The sequence below is a fragment of the Astyanax mexicanus genome, chromosome 13 (genome assembly GCF_023375975.1).
Source record: "Astyanax mexicanus isolate ESR-SI-001 chromosome 13, AstMex3_surface, whole genome shotgun sequence".
Lineage (NCBI taxonomy): Eukaryota > Metazoa > Chordata > Actinopteri > Characiformes > Acestrorhamphidae > Astyanax > Astyanax mexicanus.
In genome coordinates this window covers 32586548-32609013 of record NC_064420.1, presented here as the reverse complement: position 1 = coordinate 32609013, position 22466 = coordinate 32586548, and the positions used below count along the sequence as shown (strand labels likewise).

General features: G+C 39.3%; 1 protein-coding gene across 1 annotated transcript in view; it reads right to left on the bottom strand.

Moving 5' to 3' along the window:
* Nucleotides 1–280: 280 nt before the first annotated feature.
* nol4lb (nucleolar protein 4-like b) overlaps nt 281–22466 on the bottom strand; it is a 157951-nt gene continuing 135765 nt past the window's right edge. Inside the window, exons 6-11 of the mRNA XM_007249999.4 lie at nt 11969–12330; nt 11511–11690; nt 10251–10439; nt 9504–9623; nt 8979–9183; nt 281–7748 (exon numbers count right to left, since the gene is read on the bottom strand). Of these exons, the coding sequence (XP_007250061.3) occupies nt 7537–7748; nt 8979–9183; nt 9504–9623; nt 10251–10439; nt 11511–11690; nt 11969–12330 (1268 nt within the window). The 3' untranslated portion in view covers nt 281–7536. The remainder of the gene's footprint in view (nt 7749–8978; nt 9184–9503; nt 9624–10250; nt 10440–11510; nt 11691–11968; nt 12331–22466) is intronic.

Here is a 22466-nt window from a genome sequence, read left to right as displayed (position 1 = left end):
TATATATTCTGTAGAATCTATAAATTGTCACTGTCTGACATGTATTTAAACTGTACTCAAACAAATGTGAAACCCACCTTCGTTTATTGAAAAAATACGTCATAAGTCAAGTCGAAGTGATTTAGGTCCATTAAACAGGAGCTCTTTGACCCTTTGACTTTACCTTACTGTATATCATCAAACCCTTTGACCGCCTTTGAGAAATATTTTATAGGAACCTGACTGCAGAAGCCCCTTTTGTAACCCGCCCGTGCTGAACAAATGAAACATGCTCACTGGCTCTGTTTGATATATAGCACACGATTTTATTAGCATATTTAGCTTTGTGACGTACAGCTTGGTAGGGGAAAAAAAAAATCACAATGTCATGTTTCGAAGATATTTTACCTCAGCAGTGCCATCGCACTGGAGAAAGCTTCATCTCAAATCATTGGTTTTCATTAATCAAAGTGATATGTTAGGAGCCACCCATGCTGTTCCGCATTAAACAAACAGAAATTCATTTTTTGTTCTTTTTTTTTTTCTTTTTCGTATCTTTCAGTTTCTTCACATATATATTTGTCAACACTTTTCTAAAGAATTAAAATATTTAGCCACATGTACTGGGAAAAAAAGTATCCACTGTTATATAGAACACAATAAATATAAAAAGAAAAAGAATCATTTTTTCATATAATAATTTATGTGGTAGTAAAGAGGGAAATGGGCTGCCAATAAGACTGACAATTACATAAATAGTCATCATTTACCTGAGGTTTTTTAGTTTGTTTTTTGTAATTTAATACTTGACGTCAGCCCAGTGAAGGGCGTGTAAATGGCTTTTAATCACAAAAGGAATGGAGTGCCGTGTCCCGGCTAGTAGTCAGAACAGAAGATCGTTTTACAGTAAGCCTTCGTTTTTTTGTTTTGTCTTTCTGCTGTCAGCAGTTTGAGAAAGGGACTGGAGGTTTCATCTCAATTCAAGGACAGGACTTGCCTAAGCTCCGCTGAAATCGACTTGACACAGGCCCATTTCCCTTCAACAAAGAAGGTATTTGATTAAATTAAGCAATGCACAGAAATGAGAGGAAGAAGAAGAAGAAGGAACATAAAGAAAATAAAGAACTGCTTTCAGTCAAACCAAACAATGAGAAAACAAGATTTCAAAAATCTGTACATGTAAACATCACACTTCCACTGAGTCCAAAATGAAGAGGAAATAAAGAGTGTTTCCCATTGGTGGTACATTACCCAAAGCGGAGCTGACTTCAGTAGCTCCTGACACAGTAAAGCAGGAGAACAGAGGAGGAAACAGAATCTGAGGGAACTAAAGTCGACTATGAAAGGAACCCAGGATGATTGGACTGTAGCTGTACACCAGCGCAGTAGAAAAATAAAAAGTCATTTATTTTTTCTCCTTACATTTTTGCTGAGCTATACATCTGGCCCAATGAGGACCATTTTTAAGTGTGTCGTTTAGCAGCTACCGTAACCAGAGTCACACCTGAATGCACAGTCTGAAACAAAGGACAATCTCTGTATGTCTATATATGCTGTATATGCAAGTAAGGTGTTGTGTGTGTGTGTACACACTGTACATGACATGTAGTCACTGTGCCTTTAAGAGGTCACATGACTGGTAGACAGCTCACACTTGCACTTGCTTGTACAGTTAATTTCCACCCACCAAATAAACAAAGCCCTGAAGGCCATCTACTCTGACGGATCTTCCATATTGTCACTTCCATAAAAATAAAGAGATTAGGCCTGCAATGGACATATCTACAGACATATGGTAAGGAGTGCTAACAACAGAAAGCTGAGCTCCTCAAAGGCAAAGTGTCATCGCAGCAGAAAAATGAAACCAAGCAGGGCCCCTGCTCATATTAGATTAGGCTTTAATATGAGTTATAAAGGTGAAGCTGCAGTACTATTAAATATTTAGTGCTGGATTACCAGACCCAGATTGAACCTTTTCTTGTGGTAAAACAGTTCAGAAAGTATTCATGTCTCTGAAACATGATCTTAGTTATTTAAAAAAAAAAGTGGAGTTATAATTGATTGTAAAGCCTTGGTAAATGCCATTTGCCTTTGTATGGTTAAAGGGAATTGACTCCTTCCCTCTCCCACTAAATAAGAAACTGCCTAAACAGCCTGCCTCTTTTCCACTGTAGGGTTGAGCGGTTCTGAACACTGTTCAGTGGGTATGATTTCTGAGGGTACGGTGCTGAACTCTTACAAATGCAAACTGGGCTTAGCCTTGTTTTCTCAGCCAGCCATATTTGGGTCCACAAAACTGTTTGGTATAGCGATATTGAATGAGTCCGGGAAATGGGGCAAGGCTCATTGTTAGTGTGCTAACACTGTGGTAGTGATGAGGGATGAGGCTGATAGCTGGCATAAAACTCAGAGTTCTCTATTTCTCGTTGAATAAGTATGCTCAGTTTAGCAAATTAAAATGCTAACATGCTAACTCTGTAAAATCTAAACACAACTGTCTCTCATAGTTGTTACGATGCTATGAACTTTCTGGTTCTGATTTAGCAACCCAGCCAAAAAAAAAAGCTACATTAATAATGACACAGCCTTAGTACATGTTTGGCCTTGCAGTGGAAAAGAGACCAATGTTCTGGCTGCCCCAACACTAGTTTAGAGTTCAACAGGGAGCATGGGAAGGGTAGGGTTGACAAACTTTACAGCAGGGCATTAGTAGTAGTAGTAATAGTCTAGTAGTCATGTTATTTTAAGGGTCTAAACACGGTTCCCAAACCTCTATATTCAACAATCACTGATTAGGATTTCTATCAGAGTGCCAGGTTCCCCAGACCCAGATTAGGCCTAGACTAAATCCGATGTTCACACTGGCATGGCAGCGTAGTCAATGGTTTAGTAGTCTGTGTCCAAAAAAATGGCCAAAAAAAAAAGAGAGGAAGAATGCACTTAAGTAGTAGACTGTCCTTAGCGTATCTTTAGTGCCTGGTGACTCTTTAGGTCTGGTTAACTGCTTCACATATATTGACATCCTTCGTTGGAATGTATAGGCATACAGGATAACGTCACTTGGGATGTTGGAGTTATACAAAACAGTTCTGAAAAGACCACTTACTCGCAATACAAAAAGGAATTTTAAAAAGAAGAACCGTAATTGTGAGAATTATACTAAAAAATCAGATTAAAAAGACAGTGTCGACAGTGGGCCGCTAGGAGTCCACCACAGGTAGTGAGAAGGGTCAGACGTCCAGGACTCCAGAGAGATGCTCTGATTATAGCTAAAACACCCCACACTCTTCCATATGCACTGTAAACAATAGCTGCACACGGAGAACACAGAGAAGGGAAAACCAAACAGTGAACTAATTACATCTTCCAAGATTGTCATTTGCCTTGTTTTTTTTAGTTTTTTTTTTTTAAGTTTCTTTTTGTACAGTTTGTATCCGTTTAAGAAGTAGTCCATGAGCAGGAGAGAGCAATCTCCAGAGAAGCGCATGAGTGGTTCGGGAGCCTTTACCAAGAGCCTTTGTTTTCTTCTGTGATCTCACCACCTCTCCCAAAAATGACGTTAGCAGTCCCTCGTCTATATTACAAATGCATAACTGTTACAATCTTAAAATATTCAAGAAACCGTTAGCAGAGCTCAGTGGCATGTGAGGTTGGTAGAAGTATGTGAGGTTAGTAGGAATTCAGCAGCGTTTAACAAGTCATTTTAATAAGCATTAGGACCCATCCCTCCTTCACTCAAACCCATTAAAGTGGGGGAAAAAAATAGAATAGTCCTTAAATATCAGTCCTTAGACCTGGCCTTAGTTTACATTGTACTGTGAAATAATAATACAGATGTCAGAAAGGGTTCTCTGTGACTTCACAAAGTATAGTTCATAAAAGAACTCATTTTGTTTCACAACTAGGGATACTTGTTTCTGCATATTTCATGCTGCCTTCCCCAAAAATGGAACATGTTGAAACAAATGTGCTGAGCACGCATTCTCAAAAACCTGCACCTTGGGGAGCATTTTCAAAAATCTTAATCCTGGAGAGAACGTTCTTAAAAACCTTTATCTTGGAGAATCACTTCATATGGTGTTGGTGGAACATAGCTTTTCCATCTACACAAAGTATCTAGACAGGTGTGGATTAGGCTTAAGATGCTTTAGAGAGAACTGGCTCCAAAAGGTTTAGAGCATTCTGGGTTACTACATATATTTATGGACACAGAAATAAATATTAATTAGGTTGTATTTCTCTGATCGTGCCAGATATGTAAGTAAAAATGATCTGACATCAGCATTTACCCACAACTCCCATATCGTTGCATTTTTAATATGCAATAGTGTAATGCTGACAGAATAAGGCCTGAGGAGGGAGAGAAACAGAGAAAACGGAGACAAAACCTAAAAGATCACAACAAATAGAGAGGTATAAGACCATGAGCCAGAGGGATGGATCCACTAAAACTGATATCATTATTAAAAATAAACCCAGCACACACACAGTGAGGAGAGGACTGGTCAGTTTGCATATTTCTTCTTCTTTCATTTTGCCACTATTCAGACTATCAAACCTCTATTTGACAATCGGCTGATAATTTCACCAATTGTGCTCCGATTGAAAAGAGCATACTACTTTTCCTGTTCTCTGATTTAGAGAGGAGGGTTTATAATTGCACACAAATAAGAGTGATTCTATTTATATGTTAGTTCGGAAACATCAAACTAACAGAGAGAGGATGATCTCAGTATAGAGATACACGGGGTATTTAACTTAGCTACTGATGAACTACTGAATATTATCAGTAGATTGGATGCTGCAAGGTTCATTCGATTTCTTTTGCATTTTGTTGTATGTACTACGAGGGGGTATTTTTTTCTATTTGCATATAGGCATACACCCACCATATACATATGTAACCCCTTAAACCATTATGATTGGTTTCTTGGATGGAAAACTGCCCCATGTTTTTTTTCTTACAAATTTAGCGCCACAACAGATGCCTGTGCTGGCCAGCATCACAATAGGAGTGATGCGAGGAGAGAGTGCCATCTACCCTAGTTCTCAGTACAACAGCTCTAAATAACAAGTCTTAACATTGATGAATAAATAATAAGCTTGGAGGTCAAGGGGTTACATTATAGAGCATTCGCCTACATGCACAGATAAATGATTTCCCCCCTCAGTAGTAGGGTGATCCTGCAGCAAACTGCAATGAATGATTATTCTACAACCCTCGAGTTTTAGATCTTCTTAGTATCTTTCTCTCTCTTTTTCCTTGTCTCTCCTTCAGGTCTAGGAACGCTTCTTGATTATCTTTTGCATTGCGATTCTTTTCCTCTTGTTCCTAACTTGCAGTGCAACCTCCAGCCTTTTAAAACGTAGGAGCTCCACAGTAGCAGACCAGCACCGCCTCAGTGTGCAAAGAGGAGCAAAATTACAGTGACACTCCAGTCAGCCCGCCCCTACACAAGCCTGCCTCACCATCTCAAAACAGCTTGCATTATTTTGTTCTCCCCTTCTACAGATTCGGTTCCCCAGATACTGCACAAAGGAGACAGAAGAGCCCCTTCAGGGTGTGTGCGCATCTATGTGTGTGTGTGTTTGTGTGTGTGTGCGCAAAAGAGCTCATCCCTATTGATCTCTGGAGCTAAGCAAACACTGAAGCACTTCAACTCTAAAATAAACAATAGAAATAAAAAAAAAGAAATTGCAACCGCAAAGCAAACACAGCCCTCAGAGATAAACAAATGTTACCAACAAATATGCAAAAACGGTATGAAACTAAGACGGCAGTATTTTCATTTTTTCTATTAAGGACTCAAATCGATACAGTTTTTCCGTATCCAGTTTCCATTCTTTTTTTTGCAATTTCGTTGTTTTTTTTTTTCCTTCTTTGAGGTGCTCAGGTTGTGTAGGAGGCTTGAGGTTTCAGGTCTGTGGCGTAAAGTCCAAGTCCTTTAGCAGCAGAGTGGATTAATGGCCATCAAGAAGAGTCAACAGATAAAAAGACGCAAAACAGATCCTCCTTCTATCGCTCTTTTTCTCTCTCTATCTATCTCCATCCCTCCACTGCTTACAATGCAGAGCAAGCATCAAAGAGGGATGAGAAGTTGAGGAGATGCAGAGGCAGAAGGACGTTTAAAACAAAGGACAAAAACGAAAGGGGTGACCCGTAGGAGGGGAAGTGGAATGGAGAGTTGGCATCCGGAGATGAAACGCCTCGAAAGGGGCTACAGCAAGTGTACAGGCCCAAAAAGGCCTGAAATCGTTAATGTGGGAGATTATGAGTTACCTCATCAAAACTTCATTACTAAACTTCATTCAGTTCTCAGTCCTTCGATTCCAGTGTGATTTCAGTGTACTTCTTTAATCAATACTTTCAGATTTGAATATGTACATCAGGTATTATAGAAGCAAACAAACTTAAAAAAAAAAACCCAATCAATTAAATAACTACAGGAACAAAGAAATCTCACTCCCTGTAAATAATGTACTGCCTCTTTCTTGCAGATCTCGGTTAGGCACTGGACACACAAGGTAGTGGAGGAGAGGGAGCTTTTTTTTTCTTTCTTTCTTTTTTCCTTTTTCAAATTCTCCCTCTCCCCTTCCCCGGACAGAAAGAATGAGGGGATTGGGACACACAGTTTTTTTTTTTTTCTTAGGGAGGGGGGAATTGGACAGGCTGAGGTATTTCCAGGTGAGCTCCACCTGTGTATTTGAATGCATAAGTTACACAATTTTCTCCCCGCAGCAAAAAGAGTCGTTAGGGGAGGAGAGGTCAGAGCGAGTGGGAAAAAAAGTGCTTCAGAACACAGAGCGCATTTATTTACAGCGAATGCAAAGGTCTCTCTCTTTTTTCAATTTTTTCTTTAATCGTTCAGTCTTTTTTTTATTTTTTATTCCAGGCATCTTCCTTAGCGTCGACTCAAAAAAGTGTCTCATTTAGTTAGTGCTAAACCGGAGTATTGGCACAGCGTAATGCCTCCTTTTAAGTAGGTTAAGAACAAAAGAAAACAGAAATCAATGGCTCTCAAAAGCAGGGGTGGGTTTAAAGAAAAAAATAACATGGTTAAAGAGTGTTTTAGTAAGTAAGCCGAGGGGCATTGGTGGGTGGAGGGGGTGTATGATTCACAGGATCAGCGCACATAGCTGTACAAGTGTTCTGTTTTTTTTTTTTTCTTCTCCAGTGCAGTGCTGCAGCATCCCTCCAGTAACCCCCCACTCACCCTACTACTATATTCATCAGCTCCTCCTCTTTCTTCTCTTCTCCTGTCTTGTTTTCTCTTCTCTTTCTTTCCAGTTGAAAGCTCCATCCAGTCAATGGGAATGGGGTAGCTTGATGATGCAATCTCTCTCTCTCCCCTGATCTCTTCAGGTCTGCCAGCGTTTGAGGACGATGAGAAAGATGGTTGGCAACAAGCTGGGTTAAAGCAGAATGGCGGGCAAATACAAATGAGGTGACTCAGAGAGAGAGGGAGAAACAGAGATAAAGGAAAGGAGCTCGAGAAATAGAGAGAGAGCTTGAAAGTGTTTGAATGAGAGAAGAAAGAGAGAGACAGAATGTGCGGTTCAGTTCTGCTGCAGTATGAGGTTCTCCAGCTCGTCCGCTGAGCGCAGTAAGAAGGCTGCTGATTCGCGGTAGCCAGCGATCAGCTGACGCACAGCTGACACTTCAGTATGGCTGAGCTGAGCAGAGGTCCCGCCTCCAGTCCGTCCGAGACTACTGCTGCTCGACGTAGACGAGTTAGAAGCCAGAGACTTCATACTGAGATCAGTAGGCCCTAAGAAAAGAGAAGAAAACAAATGGTTAAAGCCAAAATATGAGTGATGGAAAACGTTTTTTTTTTTAGTTAAAGAGAAACACTGACACTACCCCGGAAGGGATGTGGGGAGAGAACGTGGCCAATTGTACTCTCTCTGCCTGTGGCTGCTGATGGCAATCTGGGATGTAGTGTTCTGGGATTCGAAGCATCATAGTCACTTTTATAGTAATTTTGTAGTTTTAAGTCAGTGGTAACTTTTCACAATGCTTAACTTACCTTTATTACACATTTAATAAGTTGTCTATGAAATTAACTAATTATACTAATTAGCCTTAATCTCATTGTCTATCTGTACTGTGAAGCACTGTCTAACTTGCTGTATTTGGTTAAATCTGAGCATTAAGTAAATCTCTGTAAACTTCAGAAGTCATCCTTCTGCTTCTGTCTACTACTGCTGTCAAGTATTGACCCAGTTGCACTGGAATCCATACACGCCCATACCACCACCATGTTTTAAAGAGGATGTGGTGAGCTTTGTGTCAAGCCATTCCAAGCTATCTCCATACTTTTTTCTTCCCATCTTTTCTTTGTATTTGCTTTTATCTTCTCTTCATTGTAGACTTAGATACTAATACACCTACTTCCTGTAGAGTGTTCCTCACTTGGATAGATGTTGTAAAGGGTTTTTTCTCACCATGGAAAGGATTCTGGGATCATCTTTCACTGTGTTTTGAGTTCCTTAGCTCAGACTCCTAAAATTTCTAGACATCTGTGATGATTTCTTTTGATGGCATGTGATGATGGTAACCTGCTGATGGTTTCACTTCCATTGAGATGTTCTTTGACCACATGTTGGGCTTCCACAACTCCTGACCTTTTACCTACTTAATTGATGATGGTTTAACTAGGGAGTAGCACCTGTAGTCTTTAAAAGCTTTTAAGATAATTTGTCCAATTAATTTTAAATCCCTAAAATAAAGAGGCTTTGTAGAAAAAAATGGTTGTAATTCCTTAACGCTTCATAGAATATTTTTTTCAACCCCTCAAATTAAACCTAAACAACACGCAAAGCCCAAATCCTATTCTGATTTTGTTACTGAAAAATATTGTAAATTAATCTGCCCTTAAGATTAATGTGCAAAATGTATATTTTGTGTATTTAACACTGATCTGATGTAACTTTCCCCACTGTGACAACAATAACAATGGCTAGACTTACAACACACAGACTGTTACATGTTTTCTTACCATTGCTCTGAGCTGTAGGGGTTGTCAGAGAAATCGGGTGCTGCAGGTTGCTTCCCAGGCCGCTGTACGCACGGTAAGTGTAGCCAAGGCCTCCGTTGATGTACAGCTGGTCCTGGGAGTAGGCTGAAGCTGCCAGAGAATATGCAGAGTGGGTCAAGGGCACCGGCTCACGAGAGATAGCCTTATCCAGAGCTATCTGATCCTCCTAATAGACATACGGAGAGAGTGAGAAAGCAAAAAAACACAGGCTTATTTTGTTGATCAGGCTCATTCAGAGTGCAGTTTGGATAGGTTAGTGCTTTCGTTGCACTTCTGGTGCAGCTCATCAGCTAATTATCTAGGTTTTTACGAGCTGCATTAGTGCAAGGTTATCCACAAAAACCAAGCAGATCGGGTGGTGGTGGGGAGGGGTTTGTGATGACTGCAACAGGACTGGAAAAACTACCTCCATCCCCAACCACACACATTAAAACCACATACATTAAAACCAAATGATAAAATAAAAAGAGACATAAAATTACTGACGTGTGTTTGGTAGACGTCCATCCGCATCCTCTTGGCAGCATTTCGTGTTTCGCTCTCGCATGCAGCAGCCAGAATGTTCTCTGCCATTGCTGAGGTCAAGTGTGGTGGCGTGGGCCGAGTCTAGTACCAGATACAGAGTTTTACCGTCAACATATAAATAACAAGTTCAGAAAAGTTTTAAAAACACTGCTTAGGCATTTCAGAAAGGCCATCAACTCTACTTTTCATTTCAGAGCACTGCCAGCAAACTCTTAAAGAAGACAAGCTAAAGTTAATGGGGGAAAAAATAATCAAAACATGTAATGGCATGATGCCATACTGGCCACAAGGGGTCAGTATGTGGTAGAGAGTCAGCTGTGCTTCAATTATGTTTACATTTCACCAGTCACTGAATGTACACGTAATCATCTTCTTCTTTTTTTTTTTGTATAGAAGGGGGAGATGCACTTCTCCAGTTTATTACAGCAGTACTTAATATGCAAGTGCACAAATGCCAGTAGATCTCTAATGCCCTCACACTCCTCTGAGCTGGCCAGCATCTCAGCAGGAGTCTGCTGTGCTCTCTCGGGCTCTGGCTGCTGATGGCCAAGCAGCATGACCTGATATTCAAGCTTGCAATTTTTAAGCCCTAAACTTAACTTTCCAGCTGTTAGTTTCTTATGTTTATAGCATGCATTTACACTCACAGGATACATATAAGAGCGTGCACACAGTTGTAAGCAGTTCTATAATAATTATACACTGTACCTCCATGCCGTTTTTCTTCATGCGACGGCAGGATTTGAGGTAGGTGCGAATGCGTTTGCGTGCGCGTTCCTGAAACTCCGGGAACTGGCGGCTGCAGGACTCAATTATAGCCTGGATCTTCTCTTTGGGCTGCTTGGAGATGGGCACCATGCGGTCCAGGTTCTCATCAACAAACAGGCGCACAAACATCTAACAAAAAAACAAACAAACAATAAAGTTCTGCTTATTACTTATTACAATAAATACTAAACAATATACTGAGGCACTACAGGCATTTAACACTAATGAATGACTGCATAAATCAAGACCTGTAATGTAATTTAAGGCTATTAGTGCATAGAATTTTGTGCTCATTTTCTTGAATTTGCAATTCTCTCTGCATTTGTATTTATACAAAGCAAGCAAAGGTAAGGAGGAAAATGTAATAAAGCATGCAAAGATGAGAAGAAAAAAAAAACAGAGATTAAAGCTGGAATTTATGCGCTCATTTTGTAGGCATAGTAAATATCTCTAATCAATTCAAATGTACCAGTTAAAAAAAAAAAAAAAAAAAAAAAAAAATATATATATATATATATATATATATATATATATATATATATATATATATATATATATATATATATATATTTGTAACAAGCTGTAGGCATGACCTTGTACAAAGACATGCCATAAGTTGTGGGATAGCAGGAGGGGTTGCTTGGAAATACCTATACCTCCAGTTGTGAGTGAGGCTATACAAAGCCAGCAAGGATGACACGAATTATCATAACTTAAGCGAGGCATCAGTGGCTACAGTGACCAGTGCCATTAGGCTAAAATTGTCCATGTAAACACACAAGGGACATAGCAAGACATTTATGTCCTATGACTTTTGTTATGTTCAGTGGCATATACATCCACCTGTGTGGGTTTCAACAGCTCTTCTGTGCAATCAAACATGATAGTTTAACAGGTTGTCTTTCCTTGAAGCACTTTGGCTCAGTATTAATCATTGTATATTGGAACACCTCCATCACAATTTAGCTCTGGTCAAAGTTGCTCAGATCTAACACTGGCCCAGAGTTTACCTTCAAGAACTTCAATTTTCTTTCTGCCAAATATGTGTATCCCAAATCACTGACAGATGCCACTACAATCACTCAATGTTATGGCTGACTAGTGTACAACCCAATCAATTGAAATGTACACTTGACCAGTGGCTTTTGGCCTACAAAGCTATAAAGATCAAAAAGAAAAATGTGAGTATGTTTTACTCACATTAAAAGCCTTCAGTCTCTCTGGGTCAACTCCCTCCGTGTCGTTAATCTTGTCACTGTCATCGTGGTCGTCGTGGTCATCGTCGTCATCATCTGCAGCCTGAGAACGACTGACTGTCAGGTCCTCAGCACACATCTCCATCTTTATGGAGTCAAAGCTCCCTGAGCCATACTGTGGAGACTGTAAACACACACAAAAACAACACTAAAGTGAGCCTTTATACATGTATGTTTGACATGAAAACAAGATGACGGTGGTTTAAATGAAAGAATACTGTTCTTTATAGATCTGGCTGATGGAAAAAAAAAAAACACGCTTAATATGTCTTAACATCAGATTCCTGCTTGCCATTAGTGTCACTTCTTTCTTTATCTCCTTTGAATGCATGAACGCCCAAGGCCTCTAAGAAAGGGCCAATTCTACAGCTAGTACTACATCTGTTGAGTGTGTTTGTGTACCTTGTTGGCGTAGTCCCTGATGTCTCGGTCAAGGCGTATGTCTGAGGCCTGCGGGGGTTTTGAAAATTTTCTGCGAAGCTCCTCTGAGTGTTCAGGGTTAAATGTGGCCAGCATGGCGGCAGCGGTGGGCAGAGTCTGGCTCATTCTTTCTCTGAGGTTCACTGACTGCTGGTCCTCTGAGGATGAGGAGGATGAAGTCACACTGAAGTCCAGTGGCGTGCCCGTCCCGTTACCATTCACCTGACTGTACGACGCCATCACCGGTCCAGCCCCTGCACCATCACTCACAGCGACCGCGGCCATTGAAGGAGGGGTCATGCTGTGGATTCCGTTGCCACTCCCACTTTCTGAGGATGAATCATCTGCAAAAAATAAAATAAATATATATTGGTTACAACACAAACCACAAATATATTCAGTTTAATTTGTGAGTACGTCCTGTCACAAGATAAACATGACAAAATTGGGGCTAAAAGTGAATCTTGGTCAACATTTCAAACTTAGCATGTAAATGTGGCCCATACGGGTCTGGCCTTAGTTGTCGTATGTGACACAGATGTGTTATCTGTGTGGAATCTTTTTTTATTCCAACGTGGGCCACATTTCTAAGTCGTACAAAAAGGCAATACATAAACAATATGCGGCAATCCAACTCAATAGACAACAGCATTGAGGAAGGTTTTCAGTGGTGGGACAATAAGGTTCCCAGACTTCAAATAGTTAAGACCAACAGATTAAGAAGACATATATCGCAACCGCTCTATGTTTGACACTGTGACTGTGTTGAACAGTTTGTTTTAGAAAGTTCTTCAAAGTTAAATAAAAAGCTTAAAAATTATTTAATTTATGTTTATTGCAAATCAAAAAACTAACCAAAGACGCAAACATGGTTGAAGAGCTTGGCTTTTGACATCAGCTTGACCATGTTCTCTGTAATACGCCCAGCCACTGGAACTTTTAATTAACTGAAACTTAATTAACAGCTCTAGTGCTGGATGACTTTTTACGATCAATTTGGTCAATCGCGATTTTTACATCCGACATTTTATCTTTTTAATCTAAAATATCCTAAAACGCTACTCGTCGCTTTGTGAATAATTGTGGAAAAAAATAGTAATCGCTCCTTCAAAGTTTCTTCTGTGATTTAATCTTGCGACTCAACCCAAAGTGTCTGAACACCAAACACTAATTAAAAAATATATATAATTTTTTTTACAGGTATACCTAGTTCTGAATCATTTCTTTGTCAATCTATAGTGTAATTTTTAGTAGGGGAGAAAATAATCAATTCTAATCGAAAATCGGATTTTTGTGTAAAAAAAATAGATCATTTTTTTAGGCCATAATTGCCCAGCACTAAACAGCATTTGTGTGTCATTTTTTATTTAATCATCTGTCCATAATTACCACATTGGTTCTTTTCTGCTTTCATTACAACAATCGGATTTCATTTTGGTCTGAAACTTCAAAACACTTTGCAGCAGTTGAGAGTAGAAAAAAAAAAAACATACCAGCGGCAACAAACAGCTCAGGAACACACACTTACAATTCAAGGCTTTGAAAGTGTGCCACCTTTGTGCATAACTGCGTATTAGCTAAACGTGGCTTCTTGCCTTCTATTCTATACTGAAAGTACAGTAAGCAACCAAGCAGCCGATACACACTGCTGCATGCAGAGGGCACTGTGGAGCAGTGACTCACTGCAACAGTGTGTGTGTGTGTGTGTGTATACAGTACAGTATCCTATGTGTAATGTGGATGTGGAGGTGTGCAGGTACACGTGTGAGAGCAAGAGCGAGTGTGTGCACATGCATATATGCAGCTCAGCCTAGCGCAGTGTGTAAGGCATGTATGACTGAATCACGTTAATTAATTTAAGAGAGCAAGTTTAAATCACAGCCAGCAGTCGCTTGGAAGAGGATGCTTCTAACCCCGCCCCCCCATACTATAAATACAGCCGTCACAATGAAATCTATCACAATACCCACAACACCCAATCTCACCGGCCCCTCCGTCACACTGACTGAAGCTGAATATATGTGTGAGGAAAAGTGAGACAGTGAGCCAAGGGCAGCGCTAGGGTCGGCTTCCAGAGCCAACCCAGAGAAAAGAGGAGGAAGAAGGAGAGCGGGAGGAGGGAGGAGGTCAATGTCACAGAAAGAGAGTGCTGGGGGGTTGGGGAGTGCGGCTAGCGCTGTTTCGGAGAGGAGGAGCTGCCAGGCACGGAGAGAGAGAGAGAGAGAGAGAGAGAGAGAGAGAGAGAGAGAGAGAGAGTGGGCTGGAGGCTGGGTGCATTTAGGGAGTGGGGGGTGGTGGTGTGGAGGAGTGTGGTGCAGGAACAAGACAGTGGAGAGGGGTAGAGCAGGAAAGAAGAGAAAGAAAAAAGAAGAAAGGGGATAAAATAAAAGGGAACCAGGTCAAAGGAGACAGGGTAAAGAGAAAAGGGAAAAAAAAAAGAAAAAAAGGAGTGAACGAACGAAAGGCCGGCAGATAAAGCAGGAAGGATGAGGATGAGTGGGGGGGTGAGTAGGATTGGAGATTGAGGAAGAAATCAATAAGGAAAATGAGTATAGACATGCAGAGAAGAAAAAAAAGAAAGATGTTTTTGCTCATTTTTTTTTCGCAAAAATGTGATGTTGGCTTGATCCAGAAACAGTAAAACAGTTTTTCAGACAGCATCTGCTAGTGTTTAATATGTCGGTCTAGCTAAGATCAATGCGTTAGTTATCATCTAGCTAACATTGATTAAACTGTTAAACATGTAGGTCTACAAAACATTAGATATTATAGTCTACATCTAGTATCTAACACATGCTAGGCTATTTAACCTGTAGAAAACATCTAGCAAACTTCATCTAGACTAGGTAACATCTATTTAATATCATCTGAAGACCAGTATTCAGCCAATATCAGCAAAAAAGGTTAAGATGTATGTCTAGAAGACAACAGCTATAGTGTAGTCAACATCTAGCAAACATAATCTAGACTAGTTAACACCTAGCTAATCTTATCTGCCCTAGTTAAGATGTAGGTCTAGAAAACAGCAGCTAGAGAATTTAATACCCATGTAATATCAGGAAGAAGAGTCAACATCTAGAAAATATCAGGTACACAAAGTCAACATCTAGCAAACATCATCTAGACTAGTTAACATCTATTTAATATCATCTGAAGACCAGTATTCAGCCAATATCAGCAAGAAAGGTTAAGAAGTATGTCTAGAAGACAACAATGTAGTCAACATCTAACAAACATCATCTAGACTAGTTAACCTCTAGCTAATATCATCTAAACTAGTTAAGATGTAGGTCTAGCAAACATCAGCTGGTTTAGTCAACATACAGCAAACATCAGCTAGACGAGTTAACACCTAGCTAATCGTATCTGCCCTAGTTAAGATGTAGGTCTAGAAAACAGCAGCTAGAGAATTTAATACCCATGTAATATCAGGAAGAAGAGTCAACATCTAGAAAATATCAGGTACAAAAGCTAGCTAGTTAATATGTAGCTAACATCAGCTACAATAATTAGAGTAGATTTAGCAAACAGCTAGACTAGTCAACAACAAGCAAATATCAGCTAGAGTCATTAATATCTATCCAATTTTAGCTAGCCTAGTTAACATATAGCAAATGTTAGGCAGAGTAGTAGACATCTAGAAAATATTTTTTAGACTAGTTAACATCTAGCTAACACCAGCTACAGTAGCGGACATGTAGGTCTAGCTAACATCAGCTCAAGTAATTACAGCCACATACTCTGCATTTTCCATCATGTCCCTAACAATAAGTCCATAGCAGTGTGTTTAGTTGTTTTGGAAAAGCAACTTGTAACACATGAACATGCACTTAAGCACTTTACATTGATCGATGATGCATACATTTTACATATTAAAGCATTAAAACACAGTAACTATATATTTTTAAATGTTCTAAGAAAGAACGTAACATATGCCTCTACAGTAATAATGGAACTCCCATTGACCTTAACAGTAGGCTATAGACAGTGACATACGCTTCATTAGGCTGTATTATGTATGTCATCTGTGTTTCATGTCAAGCAATATATGCCGCCATATAAGACCAGGATACAGGAAACCCTGTCTAATAGACTGTTGAATTCTTTTGTCACACAGGCACACTGTACACAGATAAAACATATATCCCCACACGTCACTGCGTAAATCTCATGAGAGATCACATGAGAAACAAACCATCAGAGCGTCTGTCGGATCATCACAGAACTCTGCTGTCTGGCTCTCTCTCTCTCTCTCTGACTGACTGCCTCTGGCTGTTTCTGTGTGTGTTTTACTGTGAGAGAGATGGTCAAAGTAAACTCTGATTCTGTATAAAATCATAAATGACAGAAAAAAAAAATTGCTGGTGATCTGAGCATTATGAATTTACACGAACAGAACATTTCTGTAGCTTGAGAACTGGAGAAAAGTGTATATATATATATATATATATATATATATATATATATATATATATATATATATATATATATATATATATATATATATAGATAGATAGACAGATAGATAGCTGATATTTTGGTCTCTAGAGGTGCACCTTCTCATACCGATTCTTGCAAGAGTTATTTAATTAAAATAGAATCTTTGACACAACTACGGCTAGAAATGACAAAAAAGTGATAATCATTTCAAATTATTAAATTTATATGTTTAAAATGTTCAGACAGTGTTTTCCACTCTTAAAATAGGCTATAAAGGGTTTTTTGAAAGAAAATGTAGAAATGCCATTTTTGGTTCCATTAATAAACCTAGCAACCAATTAGAAACAGCATAACAACCACCTAGCAACATCATCGCCAACATACTTCACATCAATATTGGGGATATCCAACAGCGTTACCACATACACTCATCAGATATCATACAAATCTATATTAACCACAACAGCAACCAAGTAGTAACAATTCAACACAAACATTTAGCAGCACCATACCAACCACCTAAACTCTGTAGTGACAGGCTAGTTAACTGCATTATTAGAATCCACAGGATTCTAATTTGGATTTGGTTTTTTTTTTATTTCTAGTTGTGCAAAGCTCTCTAGTGCAACTCTTTTGTTTTATATGTGTTCTAGAAATAACACTTACTTCAAACCAGCTGAATATTTATGTATACCCAAAAATGTTTCAATTAACAACAGGGTTTAACATAAGTTAAAATTCTGCATGTGTGAATGCAAATGTATGAATGTGAATTTAAATGTTTAGTTTCTAGTCACCATCAGAAAGCCTTTGATTGTTTTAAAGTAGTTTTTTTATTCCTTTTTTTTTATTATTTTTAACTTCTGATTTGTTTTATTTATTTTTATTTATTTATTTATCTAGTTTGTTTTTTTATTCTTATGTTTGTATGTTCGATTCTTATGTTCTTAATTCATTATTATTTATTTTATCATTTTCATTTTACTTTACTCTTACTACTATCTTTTTCTTCATTTTATATATAAAAAAAATTAACTATTTAGATACCCATTTTAATGGTCTTTTTTAGAATTTCCTATATATTTTTACATATATATTTTATTTATCTATTCATTTAAAATTTGCATTCCTTTTATTTGTTCTTTTTTTTACTATTTTGTTTATTATGTCTAATTTCTTATCAATGTATTCCTGAGAGAAAATAAAGGTTGGTTTATTTACTAATTGAATTGTGAACCAAAATTTAGCATCATTTTACCCATAGAGATCAGAGCTGAACAGATTAAAAAACAACCAAAAATGCTTTTAAGCATAGTAGAAACCAGATCCAGAGGGTCATAGGGGAAGAACAGCCAGAATGGGAATGGGGTAATGGGATAGTGTGGTGACGGGGGAGAGAAACACAGGAAAGAGCAGAATAGAAGACAGTAAAAGAGAGAGAGAGAGATAGAGATGTATAGAGGGAGGGTAGGGGTAAACATGGCGGAGGCAGGCGCCTATTTATTAGAGTATAAAGAGTATTCATGCGTGGAGATGGAGGGCCAGCCAAATGCCTGCCAGCGCTGCCCCAAACCCCTCCAGTTTTACCACACACACACACACACACTCAGATGTGTCCTCCAATACATTGTGTGTATGTAACCATCTATGTGCTTAATCGCAGCCTACATTTTGTCCCCTGAAAATATATGAAAAGCACATAGACATTCTCTCGCTCTCTTTCTCTCTCTCTCTCTCACACACACACTACAGTCAGTCGTGCAACTATTATCTGTTTTTCTCTCCCTGACTCACTGATGTGTCTTCAGAAAGTGTCTTTTAATGACTGCTGTGACAGTTCAAGTTGTAATGCATGTTAAAAAGTGTGTGTCTGTCTGTCACTGGCGCTGTGAGGTGCTGAACGCACTATTTACCTCGTTCTTTTTCTCTCTCTCTCTGCAGAAAAGGAATGTCTGTGGATCTTTGAAGTGCAGATGTGCCTGTTAAAGCACTGCCGTTTTCCTCTCAGCGACGGATTCAGACTGATTTAGAGAGTTCTGACAGATCAGTCACTACTTCAGGAGGAGCATTCCTGCATGTATACTTAAATTCTGTCTGTAAACTTAAATTCCTTCACAGACGAATGACAAACAAGAAGATATCTGGCACTGACTATTTGGTATCTGTTGATACAAAACTATATCTACAGTATCTACCCACACACAGTTTTATTCATAAAGTTCAAAAACAAAGCCCCTGTAAACAGCTCCAGGATTGTCGTTCCTAGAAATAATTCCTAGAGGTTTTAAAACAAAAATCTTTTGAAATTGATTCAGTAAAACATTATTACTGTGGAAATCAGCAACCATGCAAATTCATGTCTAGACATCTGCATTCAAGACTCCACCATCTATTATAAATAAGGCTAGTCTGAAAACACTGCCCAGTATTTCTGCTCTACTGGCTTCACAATGGTGTACAGTGCTTGGAACCCGATGAATATAAATCGTGACGTAATTTGAAGACACATGTTCCATAGTGTTTTAATAAACCTTTTTTAGGACTGCACAAAAAAAAGATACAAATCCAATTAGTTTAGCACTTCAACCAGTACAACTGAAAACTAAAATATGCTTACTCATACTTTTTTTTTTGTGAATTCAACATACTGTAAATCTAAATCTAAACTAAAAACAAAAATGAAACAAAAAAATCTAAACTAATTAATGGGCCATTACTTTTGCACACGTTCATATGTTAACCCTCCTGTTATGTTTCGGGACAAATTGACCCGTTTAAAGCTTTGAAGATCTATGAAAAATAGTAAAAAGTATTTTTTTTTAAGTTTAAAAATTCCTCTTTTTAAACTTAAAAAAATCCTAAATTATCCTAATTTGAACCATTACCTGTTAGAGATAAAAAAAAAAAACTAATAAAATATTCACACCGCTTGTTTGGATTTTTTTGAATAATTAATATTATGGATTATTATTATTTTGGATATTAATTGGATAATTAAGCATGCACCGGATCAAATTGACCGACAGACAAAGACAGACAAAGACACAGTCTGAAATATTTTGAGAGTAGGGGGTTCTGGCACATGCTGTATTGAGGCAGGCGGAAACAATGCTCACACTGTATTACATCGTCAGGCGCAAACACACACACACACACACACACACACACAACCCCCCTACAAGCCAAGTGTCTCCCAGTAAACAACAAACCTGAAAGTTGTTCAGCTTTCCATTAAAACAGCTTCTAAAGTAGCACACCGCACTAATCCAGCAGAGCAGGCAGCTCCTTTCTCTAGCCTCATTTCTTATTTCAGGAGAACAATGAGCTCCCAATGAAAGCTTCTTACAGGGTGCCAGCGGTAATATGACCAGCCCCGGCTCGTGCCACTCAGCTGGCAGCTGGCCAGCTCAGTGCTTTAGCCAGCCCCCCATTCTAATCACTCTCTGAGAGCCTGAATGGGCCGTGTGTCACAGAAGAACCTGTTTCTGCTCTGCTTCTGTTTCTACACAGGCCTAGACAGAATGGTCCATTGGTGGACCAAAGCACTGGTAGATTCAATAGATTCAATAGATTTAAATCATTGGCACCACCATGCTACCTACATCAATAAGAGTCCTTAGGCAAGACTACATGTAATGTTTCCATATGTATAATTTATATAACATCATATATACATCATACATCATCACATGATCCAGTGTGGTCTTCTGCTATTGTAGTCCATCATCAACTTACAAAATTATGAAGACACCTGCTCTTCCCAGGTTTCTTCTGAAATCATGAGTATTAAAAAATGTTTGTCCTGCTATTGTTGGAGTAGAAGTCACTACTGCCCTAAATAATACTTTCTATTGCTACATTTTGGAAAAATTACTTTGAGGATCTGATCACATTCAATGGAAAGAAAGTTAGTGAGGTGAGGATATTGGATGACGATCACAACTCCAGCTCATCCCCAACTTGTCCTTAGTAAGTAATGTGTGGAGCACCATCATTCTAAAGAACAACGAAGCTGGGGGATTTTGCACCCCTATAAGCCAATGGTGCCAAAACTTTTATTCAGCTACTAAAATTGTTTGGCTGTAAAAAGAGAAACAAAAGCAATGTAAAAAATGTAAAAAAAACAAACAAGATTTTACCATTGTTTTGTTGGTATTGGGTTTTGTCTGAGGGATATGAAATCTCTCTCTCTCTCTCTCTCTCTCTCTCTCTCTCTCTCACAATCTCTCTCTCACACACACACACACACACACACACACACACACACACACACACACACACACACACACACACACACACACAATACTAATGATTATAAAGTCCAGTCTAGTCCCCACTGTCAAAAATCCATTTACAGCTTCAGCATGGCTGGAAAATCTACAGATCATGTGAGTGAGAGCCTCTCAGAGGCTGTTTATGTTTGGTGTGTTGCATGTGTGTGTGCGCGAGTGTGTGTAAGTGTGTGACTGTGGCTGTGTGTGAATGTTTGTGCACATGTACCAAATTCCTCCTACACGGCACAGTAATTGGCAGATTTGTAACTCATGCGGATGACCTCCAATTAGCCGGCCGTTCTGATGGGACTGGGCCAATCCTGTCACTCATTTAGAGCTGCTGCCGCATCACTGCATCTGAAACAAGCGCCGCCAGCCACACACACACACACACACACACACACACACACACACACACACACACACACACACACACACACACACACACACACACACACACACACACACACACACACACACACACACACACACACGTGCTGTAGCACCCAGCCCATCTCTCTCTCATTCTGCCCAAGTCTTTCTTCCCCTCCTGGAACGTAGTGCCCCTCCCCCTCCCCCACCTCTCCCCATCTCTCCACCTCCGTTTGACTGCACAATAGAGACCCACCCAATCTTTTCTCCTCCAGCACTCCTTCCTCACTCCCCTTCTTAAAAAGAAACACAACACTCCCTCTCTCTTTTATGAGTGCAATGTGAGAGCAAGAGTGAAAGAGAGTAAGAGCATGTGAGAGAGAAAGCGAGAGAGAGAGAGAGAGAGAGAGAGAGAAAGAGAGGGGAAGAGAGCTGACGGTGCGGTCCGGCGGCTCTGAATGTCACTGTGATTCATGGAGCCGTTTAGCACGCTGGGGGACAGAATAACACGGGAGGGTGTGTGTTTAAGGGACAGAGAGGGTCTAAGAGGCACAAGGACACATCACACACACTTACACACACACACACACACAGAGCCATACTGACACACTCATGCTCACAAATGTAGTTCGATTGAGTCTGCGAGGATGTTGTCAGGTTGTGAGGTTGGTCCACAAACGGTCAATCAATGCATTACCCATGATGCTGTGTAGGGGGCTGTCATAGGGCAGACAGAAGAGTGCTGCATCAGCCACTAGCTGCCAACACACTCAACACAGCATACAACACACTCCCCAACACACACTCACACACACATCCATTCACATCTGTGGGCAGCTGTAGTAAACCTCACCAAAATTCCTCACCAAAACCTGTAAGTCTATAAGTCTATATATACGGTTTTGAAAAAAAATTAAGAGACTACTTCAGTTTCTGAATCAGATTCTCTGATTTTGCAATTTATAGTTGTATGTTTGAGCAAAATGAACATTAATGTTTTTTCCCCCAAAAATATTGTCATTTAGAGCATTTATTTGCAGAAGATGAGAAATGGCTGAAATAACAAAAAGATAATGCAAAGAAAACAAGTTCATATTCATAAAGTTTAAGTTTTAAGAGTTCAAAAATAATATTTGGTGGAATAACTCTGGTTTTTAATCACCCTTTTCATGCATCTTGGCATGTTCTCCTCCACCAGTCTTACACACTGCTTTTGAATCACTTTATGCCACTCCTGGTGCAAAATTTCAAGGAGTTAGTTTGGTTTGAAGGCTTCTAATAATACATCTTCCTCTTGATGATATTCCAGAGGTTTTCAATTTGGTAAAATCAAAGAAACTCATCATTTAAAAGTGGTCTCTTTTTTCCCAGAGCTGTATTGCCGACATCATGCA